Raw genomic sequence first — 17,442 nt, 5'->3', positions numbered from 1 at the left:
GGAGGTGGGCAGAGCCAAGAACGAGCTAGCGAGATCCTATTGGCGCATTTCCGTTGGGGACGCATTCTCGGTGAAGAGAGCGTGTGCAATAAGTCAATTCGCCTTTGCACTCCTAAACAACAACACTTTTTAAAATTTTGGCAAAGGGTAAAGTCTACAAAAATGTGTCCACTCTATTCATAACAGATTGTAGGTTTGGGAAGAGAAAAACTGTATTGAAATCAAATGTTCAGTTGATGAGTAAATTAGCAGAATGTCGGCCAAAATCCATCTGGTTCCATCTCCCACTGCCTGCCACTGCTTCACATTTATACAGCCGTCTCATTGTACAGCTGTCTCATTGTTCTGTCTGTGATTTAACTCCAGAAGAGCCACAGGGGGTATTAAATGGTAGTCTCCTGTCCTCCCAGGCAGGTGGCCTGGTGTAGGATCAAATAGGGTCACAATAGTGGAATGGGGTGTAGGGTTAGTAGGTTGGGCATTCCCCCTCCTTTTCCGTTGTTGTAGCGCAAAGTATAATACATTTTTACTCCAGTCCAGTTCGTGGCGGTAATGCAACACATTGGATGCCAACCGCCGTTAAACCTCACCAAAGAAGAAGAAAATGCGCAACACAAACGTACATTTGCTACTGCTAGACAGACTGTCATTTGGATTTTGAAGAAAGCATAAAGACTTTGAACAATAAAGGTAAGACTTTTCCAAATACCATAGCTGATAATTATTAGATATTATACAACGGGTGGGTCTAATCCTGAATGCTGTTTGGTTAAAAGCGCATTCCAGACGGTGTTTATTCCACGTTAAAATGCCTCATCATCAACCCTGCCAGACAAATTCTAAACTTGTTCTCCACTATAAAAAACATCTAGACATTATCTCACATTTTTTATTTTAGACTAAAATTTAGTTTTCATCTGAGATTTGTATAGACTTCTTCTCAGGTCTTAACACCCGTGCCAATATCCTACAAACAACGGTCTATTTGGCATTATGACTTATTTGTTATAGACGGTGCCATGTACGCAAACACGGTAGTTAACTGATCCAGTTAACGTTAGCCAGGCTAGATATCTCGCAGGTTCCACCCAGTGCCAGCTAACGGGTGGGTATAATGTGGAACGTTCCAACAGGAAACTGTTCCAAAATCTTCGTGAATAACAAGGATGCCAACAAACGCATACAAAGTAGCATGATCAATTCACCTAGCTAACTGGCTACCGAATAGGAATCAACTCACCACGTAGCTTATTATTGTTTGTCCAAAGGCTACCAGAGTGAGGACAGATATTTTTCGGAATAAACGTGGTGAGTGAAAAACTCAACAAAATTGTCCGCTCTTTACCTGGTATTTTACACTGCCGCTATACAATTTTGTATGCGTTGTTTGTTGGCAACCTTGTTATTTACGACGTTTTTGGAACGGATTCCTGTTGGAACGTTCCATAAATTATACCCACCCCCAGCTAACATTAACATAATGGTGTCTCTTTCCATGTCAACACAGTCTGATTACGAAAAGTGGATATTGCGAGAAGATCATCCGTTTAGGTGGGGAACTTTACTCGAACAAACAAACCAATCCAGGAAATCGTGTGTTGCTGCTTGTTACTGGAAAAGAAGACGTCATGCTGCCTTCTAAAGACGTCTGTTGGTCCTTGATAATAGGGATGGTACAACTTGCCTTCATGGTTCTTCCTGTTCAAGGTAGGGTCAACTAGAATCAGTTATATTTCTATGCAACTCACCCTGTCTATAGTCTATGGTTTAAAGGTTTTGACTCCTGCATTTGGCTGCCTTGGTCATTAACATGAACTCTTTCTTCCACATCTTTCAGCTCAAGAATGCTCCAAACCCATAGGAAAGCCCAACATGGTTTTGACAGAAGCCTTCATCACCAAAGAGACATTTGGAGAGGGAACAATCGCAAGTTTTGAGTGTTCAACTGGATATATCCGTGCAGGAGGGTCTCGATCAGTCACATGTACTGCTGGCGTGTGGAGTACAGTGACACTGACATGCACAAGTAATTCCAATAATTGTATTTATTGTTGTGGTAAAAAGTTAATATATTCATTGCCCATCCATAAAACTCATTGAAATTACTAGCCTAAGCCTAGCCTGGAATCCAGACTTGTTTTGTGCAAAAAATTCCACTCCTTGACACTCCATATCATATGCCAATATGTTTGGCATATGACATGGAGTGGCATGTTAGCACAAAACAAGTATATTCCAAGCTAGCCTACATTTCCTCTGTACATGGGTCTGACTAGTTTTCTTAATGGTTTTCAGGAAAGTCATGTGGCCACCCAGGAGAAGTGATGAACGGCAAATATATTCTCGATGAAGGCATTCTGTTCGGTGCCAGAGCTGCTGTTACCTGTGACACTGGGTCAGTGCAAGGCTATTAGCCTCCCCTCTCTCTCGCTCTCTTGTGTGTGCGCACTCTCATTCTTTAATAGGGCTCAACTGAGTACTTTAACATGTCAACTGTCATGTTTCACAGAGTTCACAATTTGCAGGCCTAATACTTTTCGTCTCTAAAAGCTAAAGGAAATGTTTGTAAAGCTTATGATATCATGATCACTGAACAGTATGTTGTAACCCCTTGCTATCCCAAAACCAATGGTCCAAATACTGTCTAATCTTTCTCTTTTTCAGCTATATGCTTGTGGGCAGCGGTGTAAGGAACTGTTTGGTCGACGGCTGGGATGGCAGAGTTCCTGTATGTGAAGGTTAGTCAAGTGAAAATAACTATCTTAAACAGTTCTATGCTTGTGCCGAGATCAAACCTGTTCATAACTGCTGTTGTGTTCTACTCTGCAGTGGTGAAGTGTGGAAAGCCCCCCACCATTGTCAACGGTGGACTTGTTATCCCACCTGATGAAGAGTACCACTATAGAAGTGTTGTGGAATATAGCTGTGAGAAGGAATTCACTCTGGTTGGAACTAAATCCATAGTCTGTGAAAAGGACGGAGAATTCCAGCCAGCTCCACCGGAGTGTAAAAGTACGTTGAAAGCTTGCCTTTTTCCCCCCTTCTGTTTTAAACAATCATAATTATGGTTGTTGACGAGACATTGAACCTCCACCACACAATCATGAGCATTGTCAGGGTCCAGTTGGCCTCATCTGAACATATTTTTTTAATTACAAAAATATCACTATCTAGCCTGATACAAAGAAATAACATAAGCAGAGATGTGCGTGAGACATTTAAGTGATAATGCCCGAGAAGCCGGTGTTTGAAGAATGTATTGGCACGGCTGTTGTTCGTTTTCATCGAGTGCCGGCAAACCGTGCCAATATATCCTCCAAACACCGGCGTCGAGGACATTATCACTTTTATACAACGAGTTACCAACATATTCAAATAGTGATTGACATGTAAAAATAAACATTATTTTGATTAATTTCTTCATACTATTTCATCCTTCCACAAGACATATTCCTGACACAAATGTAGGATTGCTCGAGACGCAACCCAGTCATTCAGTCTTTTGTTCTGTATCTATGGACGCGACCCAGTTGTTCGTTCTAAATGCCATACTGGCTGGCAATGGTCTTGTTGCTTGCTAGCTAGCCAACTACGGCTAACTTAGTCACGTCAAAGTGCAGCCAGAATAACAGCAAAGTAGCTGCATTTGCATTTGTTTAAGTTGTTTTGTAGTTAGCTTTATTTAGTCCTCTTCTCGACTGTCTTTGTGGGCTTGGAACCTGTTAGTTTGTTGGTGATGTGGACACCAAGGAACTTGAAGCTCCTGACCTGCTCCACTGCAGCCCTGTTGATGAGAATGGGGGCGTGCATGGTCCTCCTTTTCCTGTAGTCCACAATCATCTCCTTGGTCTTGATCACATTGAGGGAGAGGTTGTTGTCCTGGCACCACACAGCCAGGTCTCTGACCTCCTCCCTATAGGCTGTCTCATCGTGGTTGTCATCAGCAAACTTGACGATGGTGTTTGAGTCATGCCTGGCCATGCAGTCATGAGTGAACAGGGAGTACGGAGGGGACTGAGCACGCACCCCTGAGGGGCCCTGTGTTGAGGATCAACATGGCGGATGTGGTGTTACCTACCCTTACCACCTGGGGGAGTCCTGTCAGGAAGTCCAGGATCCAGTTGTGGAGGGAGGTGTTTAGTCCCAGGTCCTTAGCTTAGAGATGAGCTTTGAGGGCACTATAGGTCTGAATGCTGAGCTGTAGTCAATGAATAGCATTCTCTCATAGGTGTTCCTTTTGTCCAGGTGACAAAGGGCAGTGTGGAGTGCAATAGAGATTGCATTGTCTGTGGATCTGCTGGGGCGGTATGCAAATTGGAGTGGGTTTCTGGGATATTGTTGATGTGAGTCATGATCAGCCTTTTCAGAGCACTTCATGGCTACAGACGTGAGTGCTATGGGTTGGTAGTCATTTATGCATGTTCTTAGTGTTCTTGAGCACAGGGACTATGGTGGTCTGCTTGAAACATGTTGGTATTACAGACTCTGTGCCTTAGGCCACTGCACCATTCGGGAGCAACTTGCCAGTTGGTCAGCGCATGCTCGCGCTTAGTTCAGTACGGATGTTGCCTGTAATCCATGGCTTCTGGTTGGGGTATGTACGTACAGTCACTGTGGGGATGACATCATCGATGCACTTATTGATGAAGCCAGTGACTGATGTGGTGTACTCCCAAATGCCATCAGAAGAATTCCGGAACATATTCCAGTCTGTGCTATCAAAACAGTCCTGTAGCTTAGCATCTGATTCACCTGACCACTTCCTTATTGACTGAGTCACTGGTGCTTTCTGCTTTACTTCTTGTTTGTAAGCAGGAATCAGGAGGATAGAATTTTGGTCAGATATCCCCTGCCAAATGGAGGGCGAGGGAGAGCTTGTACTCTTCTCTGTGTGTGGAGTAAAGGAGATATATATATATATATATATATATATATATATACACTCAGTCCTCTGGTTACACATTTAACATGCTGATAGAAATGAGGTAAAATGGATTTAAGTTTCCCTGCATTAAAGTCCCCGGCCACGAGGAGCGCCTTCTCTGGATGAGTGTTTTCCTGTTTGTTAATGGCCGTGTATAGCTCATTCAGTGCTGTCTTAGTGCCAGTAAAGGTTTGCGGTGGGATTTAGACACCTTTGATAAATACACAAACTCTCTTGGCAAATAGTGTGGTCTACAGCTTATGGGAGACTCTACCTCAGGCGAGCAAACCCTTGAGACTTCCTTAGATTTTGTGCATCAGCTGTTTACAAATATACATGGACCGCCACCCCTTATCAGAGGCCGCTGTTCTATCCTCCTGAAAAAGCTTCAAACCCACCAGCTGTATGTTTATTAACGTCGTCGTTCAGCCACAACTCGGTGAAACGTAAGATATTACAGTTTTTAATGTCCCGTTGGTAGGATATACATGATCATAGTTTGTCTCTATTTTATTATCGATTGATTGCACGTTGTCTAATAGGAACGATTGTAAAGGTAGAATACCCTTTCGGCGACGGATCCTAACAAGGCACCCGGCTCTTCGTCCACGATACCTCGGTCTCTTTCACCTGCGAATTACAGGGATGAGGGCCTTGTCTGGCATCTGAAGTAAATTGAAGAAAAGTATTCCCCCAGTACGGGGTGAGTAATCACTGTCCTGATATCTACAAGCTCTTTTTGGTCATAAGACACGGTGGCAGAAACATCATCAACAAAATAACGCAAAAATAACGCAAAAACATGCACAATTGGTTACGGGATCTTAAAACGGCAGCCTTCTCCTTCCGCGCCACTAGTTATACATTTCCTGGCAGGGTTGATGAGACAGTGGATTGCACAGTGCGATGGAACATAGTAAATAGATTAGCAGGTGGTATCTTGTGAAATACACAGGCCGGAATGTAGTTTTATCCAATCAGCATTCAGGATTAGACCCACCCATTCTGTTAACATACAACACAGGCTAATAGAGCAGTCTAAACCATGGTTTATGTGTACTGTGGGCCTACTCTAAAAACCAGGATGCAACATTGAGCTCAGACGAAGTGTGTAACAAAAACTAGCTTCAATAAGAAGGCCAAGTTCCAGAATTCATAAATACGTGGCTATAGCAAAATTGTGATATTGCCTTCAAACAGCCTAAAACTAATGAGACTTGGGCCCACCTTGTTCACAACAGTAGCTAACGAAATTGCTCTTTGCTCTTACATCTGCAGTGGTTTCATGTCCTGCTCCTGTTGTTGAGAATGGCGTTAGGGTTGAAGGTCGTCTGCCCCCCTACCAGCACAAGTCTTTTGTGACGTATAAGTGCAACGATGGATATAAGATGATGGGAGAGGCCAGTCTGACATGTGAAATAGAAGGCTGGTCAGCTTCTATTCCCACATGCAAAGGTAAGACTTGTTTCAGTGTTTGTTATTTAACATACTTTAGCCTATATTTGAACTTAGATATGTTGTGCGTCATTTGGTGTTTAGGACCAGAAGACCAATATGTCAGCGAATTGACCCTATCTTACGTAGAGATATTGAGTCTTTTGAGAACACAAAATGGTATGTGTGGTAGGCCTAGTCTTTATGCTAATCATTATTTTTCACCATATGCATGACTGCATAGCATCTTCGGGTAATTATTTTCCCAGTATGCATTAGTTTGGAATTGGTCATTTTGATTTCCATCTATTATTTCCTTCTAGTCCATTCCTTGCTACTCGCCTGCATGGTTTTTAGGGCTGACCCCAATTATTTGACTGATTGTCTGGTCAATAATGGGCTGTTGGTCGACTAAGATTTTTTTTAGTCGAGCAGTAAAATAAATGTATTTATTTATACGGCACACGACACCGGTCTTATTCACGCCCATCTCAGTGAACGAATCTATTGCGGAGGCCGCAGGGATGGCACAGTCCAAGAAGGGGAGTGTGGCTGCACAATGCACGTCTACCTCCAGAATGCGCAAACTCTCTCTTCACCTCAAACAGCAAGAAAACAAAGTCTGTTTTTACATCCATTGAGCATGACAATAGTTCCTCAATGTATTTTAATTATTTTTCCAGCTCTCTCCCTTTCAAGAACCACTTGGCGTGAAAGGGGAAAATGTTATGCTCTGATCCAGTGGAAATTTCATAAAATAGGCCTACCTGAATAATTCTTATCCCTTGCGCAAATTCCTTAGAGCTGTGTCTGTCCTGAGCTCACTGGTGCAGCAAACTCTTGAGGGGGCCAAAATATTTTATACAATGTCAGTCTGGACCCAAGTTAATAGTTGATACAATGTTTCAAGTTTGTTGCAGACTGGCCATGCTTAGCCTATGTAATTTATAGGATATTTATTTTTCATCAGGATATTTTCAACCTGCAGGCTGCAATGCTTTTACGTAGTTTGCAATAGATGTTACTTTTTAGGGTTGTAGAATTTATTTGGATGGAATTTTGTTTAATAACATGACAAAGATTGAGATGCGAAGACGTTATTATAAATTAAGCTGTTCCACGCAAAGTGCATATGAAAACCATTGGAATTCCACATGCGAAAGGTTGCAGACTCTGCGTGTAGCCTATTACTGGCAACTTCAGGAAGGTAATTGCAGAATGTCTGAATGTCAGTAGGAGTGGAAGGAGGATGATCGGACAGGTTACCTTTTTTCCCTTATGGTTATCTTGATCTCTGGCTCGCTCTTAAGTCATTTGTGTTTTTTCGTCACCGTGAGTTTAAAGTAGAGGCCGACCGATTATGATTTTTCAATACCAATTATTGGGAGGACCAAAAAAAAGCCGATGCCGATTAATCGGCCAAATTAAATAAAACACAAACAAATAATTAGTCATATAAATAAAAATATGTTTTAAATATATATTTGTAATAATGACAATTACAGCAATACTGAATGAACACTAACGTAATATAATACATCAATAAAATCAAATTGGTCTCAAATTATGAAACATGTTAAATTTGGTTTAAATAATGCAAAAACAAAGTGTTGGAGAAGAAAGTAAAAGTGCAATATGTGCCATGTAAAAAAATCTAACGTTTAAGTTCCTTGCTCAGAACATATGAAAGCTGGTGGTTCCTTTTTAACCTGAGTCTTCAATATTCCCAGGTACGAAGTAGTTATTATAGGACTATTTCTCTCTGTACCATTTGTATTTCATATACCTTTTGACTTTTGGATGTTCTTATAGGCACTATAGTATTGCAAGCCTAATTTCGGGAGTTGATGGTCATAAACAGCGCAATGCTTGAAGCACAGTGAAGAGTTGCTGGCAAATGCCAGAAAGTGCTGTTTGAAAGAATGCTGAGGAGCCTGCTGCTGCCTACCACCGCTCAGTCAGACTCTATCCAATATCAAATCATAGACATAATTCTAATATAATAACACACAGGAGAGATGCATGTTACCTGGCAATATTAACAAAATATGCAGGTTTAAAAATATATACTTGTGTATTGATTTTAAGAAAGGCATTGATGTTTATGGTTAGGTACACATTGGTGCAACGACAGTGCTTTTTTTCGCGAATGCGCTTGTTTAAATCACCCATTTGGCGAATTGGGGCTGTGATTCAATGATAGATTATCATGCACCGCAATGATTATATGCAACGCAGGACAAGCTAGATAACTTGACACGGTTGATGATATTACTAGTTTAACTAGTGATTATGTTAAGATTGATTTATTTTTTATAATATACATTTAATGCTAGCTTGCACCTTACCTTGGTTCCTTGCTGCAATCGCATAACAGTTAGTCAACCTGCCACAAATTCTCCTCGTGGAGTGCAATGTAATCGGCCATAGTCGGTGTCCAAAAATGGCGATTGCCGATTTTGTTATGAGAACTTGAAATTGGCCGTGATTAATCGGCCATTCCAATTAACCAGTCAACCTCTAGTTTAAAGCATCAGAATCTCAATGCATAGTTGATTTGATTAAAACACAAGGTTATATATGGAAAAATACATTTTTAAAATCAATGGTTGAAAGAACAGAACAAGATTATTTATTTTTTTATTATTTTTTTTCTTCCCGGAACAGTCCTAATGCTTTTAGTAGCATAGTTGGTTACTATTTAAAACAAACTGGTGTTCAAATTCAACCTTTTTGATCCATTAAAGCAATCCCATGGTCTAGTGAGCTGCTTACCTTCCATTGAGGGTCTGCTGAGTAACACTTTATTTGTGAATGATTAACCATCTTGTCCAAGACCATTCTACTCCTCAGACCACACTGGCTGACGAAAGCATTTGAGGGATCACAACAGGAAAGTGTTGTGACAGACTAGACAATAATAAGTACTGGCTTAATTGTATTGCGTTACTTTGTAGCCCTTTTGACTAAAACAAAGGCCCCTACTAGGCGATAATGTGTTTCCCAAAAACATTTTGAATGGTTATTACAGTGACCTGCAGTCATTTGGCTACATGACCGTCACAGCCCTACTAACACCGACTGACTTCATTAGCCTAACCTTTGATCCTTTATGGTAATAGAATAAGCCAGTGGTGTGTTTGTGGTGAGGCTTTCAAATTACCTCTACACAAAGTTGCATGTCAGTCTGGCTGAGGTGGAGAATCGTCATTGGTACTGTGAAGTACACAGCCTATTACGCTCGCTAAATTCCCCTACTTATTTGTGTCTAAAGATATACTTGTCTCAACTTGAATTGACACTTGAATTATAGATTCAAATTGAACCTGGCCGCCAACAAGTGGTAGTTTATGGTGGCTTTTCTCCTTCACCTGAGACGACAAAGGATTGATTTGTGATCTGAATATACAGTATGTAACAATGTACCTATCAAGTAGTCATGGGGAAATACAACCCATATCAAAAACGTTTGAAGTAAACCTCAATCTGTATTCACATAGGGCTGAACCCTACCTTGAGTTATGTTTCACATAGACAACCTCGAACACAGAAATAAAGTATTGGCTGTGTTGAAATTGAACACTAGTTTGTGCATGCCATGCCTCTAACATCATCTAATTATTTTTAATCTATTTGATTTATCAAACATCAGTAAGCTGTAATTGTTGGTGTTATGTGTGTGTGTGAACCCTAATATCACCTCTTTTAGCAACAGATGGTGCACCTGATCCTGGTCCCACTAGTCCCCCAGCGGCCAACAGTAAGCTACCTACTGATGTTTTACATGCTCTTTCCATGACATAGACTGGCCAGGTGAAAGCTATGATCCCTTATTGATAACACTTGTAAAGTCCAATTCAATCAGTGTAGATGAAGGGGAGGAGATGGGTTAAAGAAGGATTTTTAAGCCTTGAGATGATTGAGACATGGATTGTGTATGTGTGCCATTCAGAGGGTGAATAGGCACGACAAAAAAATGTAGGTGCCTTTTTGAACGGGGAATGGTGCCAGGCACACCGGTTTGTGTCGAGAACTGCAATGCAGCTGGGTTTTACATGCTCAATAGTTTAGTATGTATCAAGAATGGTCCACCGCCCAAATGACATCCAGCCAACTTGACACAACTGAGGGAAGCATTGGTGTCAACATGGGCCAGCATCCCTTTTTTTTTTAAAGAAAAAAATAACATTCTTATTTACAATGACCCTGGACGACGCTGGGCCAATTGTGCACCGCCCTATGGGACTCCCAATCACGGCCGGATGTGATGCAGCCTGGATTTGAACCACTGCACTAAGATACAGTGTCTTAGACCGCTGCGTCACTCGGGAGTCCCAGAGTGTGGAGTCTATGCCCTGAGAAATTGAGCCTGTTCTGAGGGCAAATGGGGGGAGCGGCAACTCAATATGAATGTTTTGTACACTCCGTGTATATGTTGTTACAACAATAAGCTGTCTCCCAGTAGCTATTTATTGGTGTTGTATATGATCTCTTTGATGGTTCAAGCATTATTTAGGCTATTAAGTGATTTCATTATTACTGCAAATTCATGATGGCATATTCCTTCCCTCGTTTGTTTCTCTTACAGACCACACTTGGAAAATAGTAGGGGGTGTTCTAGGTGGACTTGGTAAGTTTCTATAGAATTTGTGTGAATGATGACAGTAACCGTCCAACATGGTGACCTGTTAAATAAAACAAGAATTGTACTATATTCCATCTTATGAAGACGAACGGGATTAGCAGTATTTTTTTTTTATGTTGAACGTTTTCAAATCTAGTCATCATGCAACAATGTTGCTGTACCAATAATTGATTCTTTTAACATACTCAGCAAAAAAAGAGACGTCCTCTCACTGTCAACTGCGTTTATTTTCAGCAAACTTAACATGTGTAAATATGTGTATGAACAATAAGATTCAACAACTGAGACATAAACTGAACAAGTTCCCCAGACATGTGACTAACAGAAATGGAATAATGTGTCCCTGAAGAAAGGGGGGGGGGGGTCAAAGTCAAAAGTAACAGTCAGTATCTGGTGAGTCCACCAGCTGCTTTAAGTACTGCAGTGCATCTCCTCATGGACTGCACCAGATTTGCCAGTTCTTGCAGTGAGATGTTACCCCACTCTTCCACCAAGGCACCTGCAAGTTCCCAGACATTTCTGGGTGGAATGGGCCTAACCCTCACCCTCCGGTCCAACAGGTCCCAGACGTGCTCAATGGTATTGAGATCTGGGGTCCTCGCTGGCCATGGCAGAACACTGACATTCCTGTCTTACAGGAAATCAGACACAGAACGAGCAGTATGGCTGGTGGCATTGTCATGCTGGAGCGTCATGTCAGGATGAGCCTATAGGAAGGGTACCATATGAGAAAGGAGGATGTCTTCCCTGTAACGCAGTGTTGATTGCCTACAATGACAACAAGCTCAGTCCGATGATGCTGTGACACACCGCCCCAGACCACAACGGACCCTCCAAATCGATCCCGCTCCAGAGTACAGGCCTCGGTGTAACGCGCATTCCTTTGATGATAAATGCGAATTCGACCATCACCCCTGGTGAGACAAAACAGCAGCTTGTCAGTGAAGATCACTTTTTGCCAGTCCTGTCTGGTCCAGCGACGGTGGGTTTGTGCCCATAGGTGACGTTGTTGCCGGTGATGTAAGGCGGGTCCTCACCAGACAACAGGCCTACAAGCCCTCAGTCCAGCCTCTCTCGGTCTATTGCTGACAGTCTGAGCACTGATGGAAGGATTGCGCATTCCTGGTGTTACTCTGGCAGTTGTTGTTGCCATCCTGTACCTGTCCCGCAGGTGTGATGTTCGGATGTACCGATCCTGTGCAGGTGTTGTTACACGTGGTCTGCCACTGCGAGGACAATCTGTAGCTCTGTCTTATGCATCTCACAGTATGGACATTGCAATGTATTACCCTGGCCACATCTGCAATCCTTATGCCTCCTTGCAGCATGCCTAAGGCACGTTCACGCAGATGAGCAGGGACCCTGGGCACCTTTCTTTTGGTGTTTTTCAGAGTCCGTAGAAAGGCCTCTTTAGTGTCCTAAGTCTTCATAACTGAGACCTTAATTGCCTACCGTCTGTAAGCTGTTAGTGTCTTAACAATCGTTCCACAGGTGCATGTTCATTAATTGTTTATGGGTCATTGAACAAGCATGGGTAACTTTGTTTAAACCCTTTACAATGACGATCTGAAGTTATTTTGATTTTTACAAATGATCTTTGAAAGACAGGGTCCTGAGAAAGGAACTTTTTTTTTTTTTTTTTTTTAAGTGTATTTTTATTACCTAGGTAGTATTCTGTTCAAGCCTTTTCTTGCGGGACAGACATTAAGTTATTTGTAATACTTTCCTATTGTTACTGGTATACAAACCTATAACAATACCCCTTTCTGTTGACATCCCATAATTTTTTTATTAATGTTCACAGTAAGGAGAAGGAATGTTGATGTTTTAAACTCTATGCAAAGTAAGAATTACCTAAATAATACCTCATGGATTCAAACTTCTCCTTTTTCCTTTGTAGGTTTTCTTTGTGTTATAGGATTTATAGTCTACAAATATAAAGCACGGTAAGTCATTCTCATTTCATTAACATCTAATCAAGGCTTGTTTCCTGTCATGGCTCCTCCCTCTTTTCTTTGCGCTCACTAAAACAACTGTTCAGTTTCATGTGTTCGTTTGAGTTCTTACTGCTGTCATAGCCACCTATGCTGCATGCTTTATATTTGCAAAGCTTTCTGGTGTTTAACATCAATATACACACACCAGCCACAGTAGTGGAGCTGCAAAGTAAACGCAATGGCCATTTTGTCAAATCTTCTAGTGTTCTTAAACATTAAACTGGTTGGTGGGTCTCATTGATGATGTCCAGACGGGTTGCCACTCACGTGTCGGGCAAGGGTGACAGATTGTTGGGGCAACGGGTTTGGCCTAGCCTGGGATCCAGACTTGTTTTTTGCTAACATTCCATCCCTTACCACTCTGTCATATAACAAACAGTTTGCCATGACACATGGCAAGGAGTGGATTGTTAGCACAAAACAGGTCTGGGTTCCAGACTAGGTTTGGCCTCCTGGTCATCCAGAAATGCAGTCATGAAATACATTGCTCAGCTATCGATTTGGCTACTTAGGAAATGTGCCCACTAATAACTCTGAACACAAATGTATCATGTTTATGTTCATTCTTTTAGCAGGACCGGTGTAGAAAAAAAATGTGAAATGTATATTCGTGATTTTTTTTCTAACTGCATTTTTGGTATTTATTTTTCAGTGCCAGGTCGTCTTACTTGCCTTAGTTTCCTCTTGCTTCGTTGATAAGGGAGTCAAAGTGAACAGGCTGCTGTGATTTAATGCACTACCCTCCTGCTTATGAATGCACCAGCCCCTCCCAAACACCGGGTTCATTTCCTTTCAAAGGAAGCTCGATCATGTGATGTTTTAGAAACCTCGCGATGAAGAATGAATTGGTTCATTCCAATTTGGAAGCTTGTGCTTGAGTGGCCTAACCTGATTATTCAATAACTATTCATGTTTCCAGTGTACTTCACAAATAACTTTCTTTATCTGAGCCTGCTTTCTCATTGCCAACCACCTTAGTTAAAATTCTCATGTATGGAAGCTGCCCTTTAGGGCAACCCTGCATCACAAAGCCAGTTTTGCCCGCTCTGAAATGAAGGAAATCATATCCATTAAGATGCCCAGCCAGACTCCCAGTATAGAACCATAAAGTGCTGTCATTTCTAAACAGGAAAACAGATTTGTATGAAAATACCCTCAAATGTGGCCTTCCGTACTGTCGCCTCGTATCAAACATTTGATCTAATCTGCTGGAGTACAGAGCCTAATTAAGTTTTAGCTTCACTGACAAAATAAATGCATAGGGGAATGTGTTTGACGCAACGTCTTAATATAAGTCATGCCACCGAAGGTCAACATGATTGGTTAGCTAGAGCAGGTTGCAGGTGTGTTGAAACACTCATATCCTGGAGCTCAAGAGCAAAGATGGTTCAATGTGAATCAATTGCTTTCACCAAGTTTAGCTCTAGTCATTGGCCTTAGACAAGTATTATGATGTGAATTCGAAAAGCTTGGTTTTACAAGGAGACCATGCTTGACACACCAGAGTATACTTTTGAGTGTGTTTAGCTCTTTGAGGGATCAAGGGCTCTGGCTCATGATCCAGCTTTGGAATCTTTATTTGAACTTATTGCCTCTTTTGTATTGTTCTACTGTAGATAAGCCAAGGAAAGATGTATTTTTTTTTTAAGTAAAGACATTTTGTTTTAATATAAAGGGGAAATAAATGCCTGTAATGTTCCGATGTCTTATTTCCAGAGATGAATCATGTTTGAGACTTTTCCCCCTGTAAGCTGTTCTTGAAAGTGTCACATTGAATGTCTGAGATTCATTATGGCAACTGGCTGAGGCATATTGAGCAAATGTATTGGAGATCTGCTATTCAACCACTTCTAATTTAACATCCCCCATACCTGACAGCTGAATTGCTGCCTTCGGTAAATGCAAAGTCTCTTGCAATAAGACCACTGGGCCATGGTGTTCTAGGAGGAAGCCTGCAGCTCTCACTAATGTAGAAGGCTAAAATGAATCCGTTTATTTGTCACATGCACAGAATAGCACGTATGACAGTAGGAAAATGCATACTTCCACAACAGTGCAGAGTAAATGTAAAGTAGTAAAACTCACTATACAAAGTAGATGAATCGGCACAGTGAATTTTGAAATGTTAAGAGTTTTAGATTCTTTACTTTGCCTTATCAATGGAAGAGACAACATTCTGCAGTTTTCCCTGTATGTATTTAATGTCTTGACTGACTTTCCACTCCCCTCTTTGTTCCATTGCTTGGTCGTCTCATACTGGTGGTCTTTACAGATTTTTTTTTGTTGTTGATGCAAATGCGATTTAATTTCTAATGTTTCATGGGATCTAATCACGTGTTTGCTTCATATGAACCCATGTTGTTATTTAGTAGAGCACAATGTTAGGTGAATGTAAAAGTAGGTTTGACTTTAATTTATTCTGATCAATGTACCCTACTAAATAAACAGAGCTGTGTTAAATGTAAAACAGCATGTTTTCAAAATGGAATGAAAATACATGTTCCAAAAGCTTGTTTCATTATATCTAAGACGACTATCTAACAGGAGCACTTTTAATGAATAAAATGAAGTATTAATGTGTGTTTAAGTATAATGTAGTTCTCACCACTGACTCTAAATGCTCTACTTTACATCTGTCTATTACCAGTTTTATTATCAGTGTGGAACCACTTAAGATAGTAAGTTGTGGTCAGCCAATTATGAACGTTTTTTTTCTTCACGTTTGATTTAATGTACCAATCAATTAAACAGCGCTCATTTATACATGAACCGGTGTCATTTGTGTGTCCATTGATTAATTTTGATACTGAACTAGTGTCCGTAGTTACTGTTACAGTATACTGTGTTTGGGTCATGGCAGTCCTTGGTTCTTTACCTAATATTTACACATCTCAGATGGGTCTGTTATCTTGCCGAAACTGCTCTGGGCTATGATCTAATTTAAAGGAATACTTATGGATTTTGGAAATGATCTGCCCTTTTTATTTAGAGTCTAAGCTCACGAGAAAAACAAATCTGTATTAAGGACGTTTGAGGTAGTTTTGCGAGCCAATGCTAACCAGCATTTTCGTAATGACGAAGTTAAAGGTATCTACTAACAGTTACCATAGACTCCCAGTCATTGCGCTAACGCTAGTTAGCAACTACCTCCAAACTGCACGCAAAAACACATGGTATCCACGAGTTCATGACCCTGGGGAAGAAGGTGAAGGGCTACATTGCCGAAATCCTGACGTATCCCTTTAAACATTAAGACGATAGTACCAGTTGCATCATTATTTAGGAGCCAACTGTATGTGATTCACGAACACACAACTAACAATGTACACAACTAACAATGTATGTACAACTAACTCATTTCTTAATTTTAAAAATAAATTTGCTAACATTATTATTATTTTTTACTTTTCCCTTTGTCATTATGGGGTATTGTGTGCAGATTGCACAGGACATATTTATTTAATCGAGTTTAGAATAAGACTAAGGTAACATGTTGAAAAAGTGAAGGGGTCTGAATACTGACTTACTGTAGGCCTATTCTTGTGTGTATTAATAATCTAAACCTGATCTAGTGTGACAAAACCGGAAGTGAATGATATCATGCAATAAACAAATGTTGCTTAATGAGTCCGGTGACTTTCATTGCGTTTGTCAGGAATTCATGTGTGTTCTTCCTGTGAATGCCCTGTATAGAACAAGTCTTGTCTATTGATTTTTGTTGGAGACAGGAAAAAAGAAGCTTAACATAAATGGAGTTGAGAGCTCAAAAATAAACGTCTATGTTGTAATAAATAAAAGATTCCATTGTGGCACAAATTTTGTTTGTTAGAAAGGGAGAATACTGAGTTGTGTGACAAGATGATTTCATGATCCATTTATAACCTATTGGTGATTGTTATTCTATCCCTCCCAGGAACTCTGTCATACAATGAGACAATGTTGCACAGCGTGAGTCACTTTTCATTGTAGACACTCAACATAATGGAGAGCCAAACCTTTCAGATCTTGTCCAGAAATGACAAACCACTTCCGGTTGTAGCCCCTCCTTTAAACTAATAACCTCATAAAAGTTTTCCATCATGATATGTGGTAGATTACTGTATAGTAAGAGATCAGATATGTGTCCATAAAAGTTGGTAAAACATGTAAGGAATGTCTTTACTGTCATCACTCTAAGAACATGGTTACAGCAGAATTGTCCGCGAGGAAGCTGGGATGTTAACCACAAACACACAAGAATACTTACAGTATCTTACTGCTTAGAAACCATGCATAAAATATGCAGATATCTTGCCCAAGTATTTGGAAGCATATCTACAGCTTTGACAAATATTATGTCAGAGCTGGGAGGAGTGGCAGGAAATGATGAAAGGGTGTGCCGTTTCCTCAGTTACTCTACATGAGTCACACTTAGAATTGTTCTACGTAGCACATTTACATGG

At 40.8% G+C, this 17,442-nt stretch overlaps 1 protein-coding gene across 2 annotated transcripts; it reads left to right on the top strand.

The window, feature by feature from the left end:
* Window positions 1-531: 531 nt before the first annotated feature.
* On the top strand, window positions 532-15,769 carry LOC124045988 (C4b-binding protein alpha chain-like). Of its 2 annotated transcripts, none has more exons than XM_046365874.1 (11): window positions 532-690; window positions 1,508-1,707; window positions 1,838-2,026; window positions 2,296-2,395; window positions 2,665-2,738; window positions 2,830-3,012; window positions 6,203-6,379; window positions 10,074-10,118; window positions 10,947-10,988; window positions 12,904-12,949; window positions 13,653-15,769. In XM_046365874.1, exons 2-11 carry the CDS (start codon window positions 1,629-1,631, stop codon window positions 13,675-13,677), a joined length of 960 nt encoding a protein of 319 aa, XP_046221830.1. In that variant the 5' UTR covers window positions 532-690; window positions 1,508-1,628; the 3' UTR covers window positions 13,678-15,769. The 2 variants fall into 2 exon arrangements, with proteins under 2 accessions (XP_046221830.1, XP_046221829.1); XM_046365873.1 differs by having other exon boundaries at window positions 10,068-10,118.
* Window positions 15,770-17,442: the final 1,673 nt, after the last annotated feature.

This window comes from Oncorhynchus gorbuscha, linkage group LG10 (genome assembly GCF_021184085.1).
Source record: "Oncorhynchus gorbuscha isolate QuinsamMale2020 ecotype Even-year linkage group LG10, OgorEven_v1.0, whole genome shotgun sequence".
NCBI classification, from domain to species: domain Eukaryota; kingdom Metazoa; phylum Chordata; class Actinopteri; order Salmoniformes; family Salmonidae; genus Oncorhynchus; species Oncorhynchus gorbuscha.
Note: the sequence above shows the minus strand (reverse complement) of the source record. Positions and strands in the feature narration are given on the sequence as shown.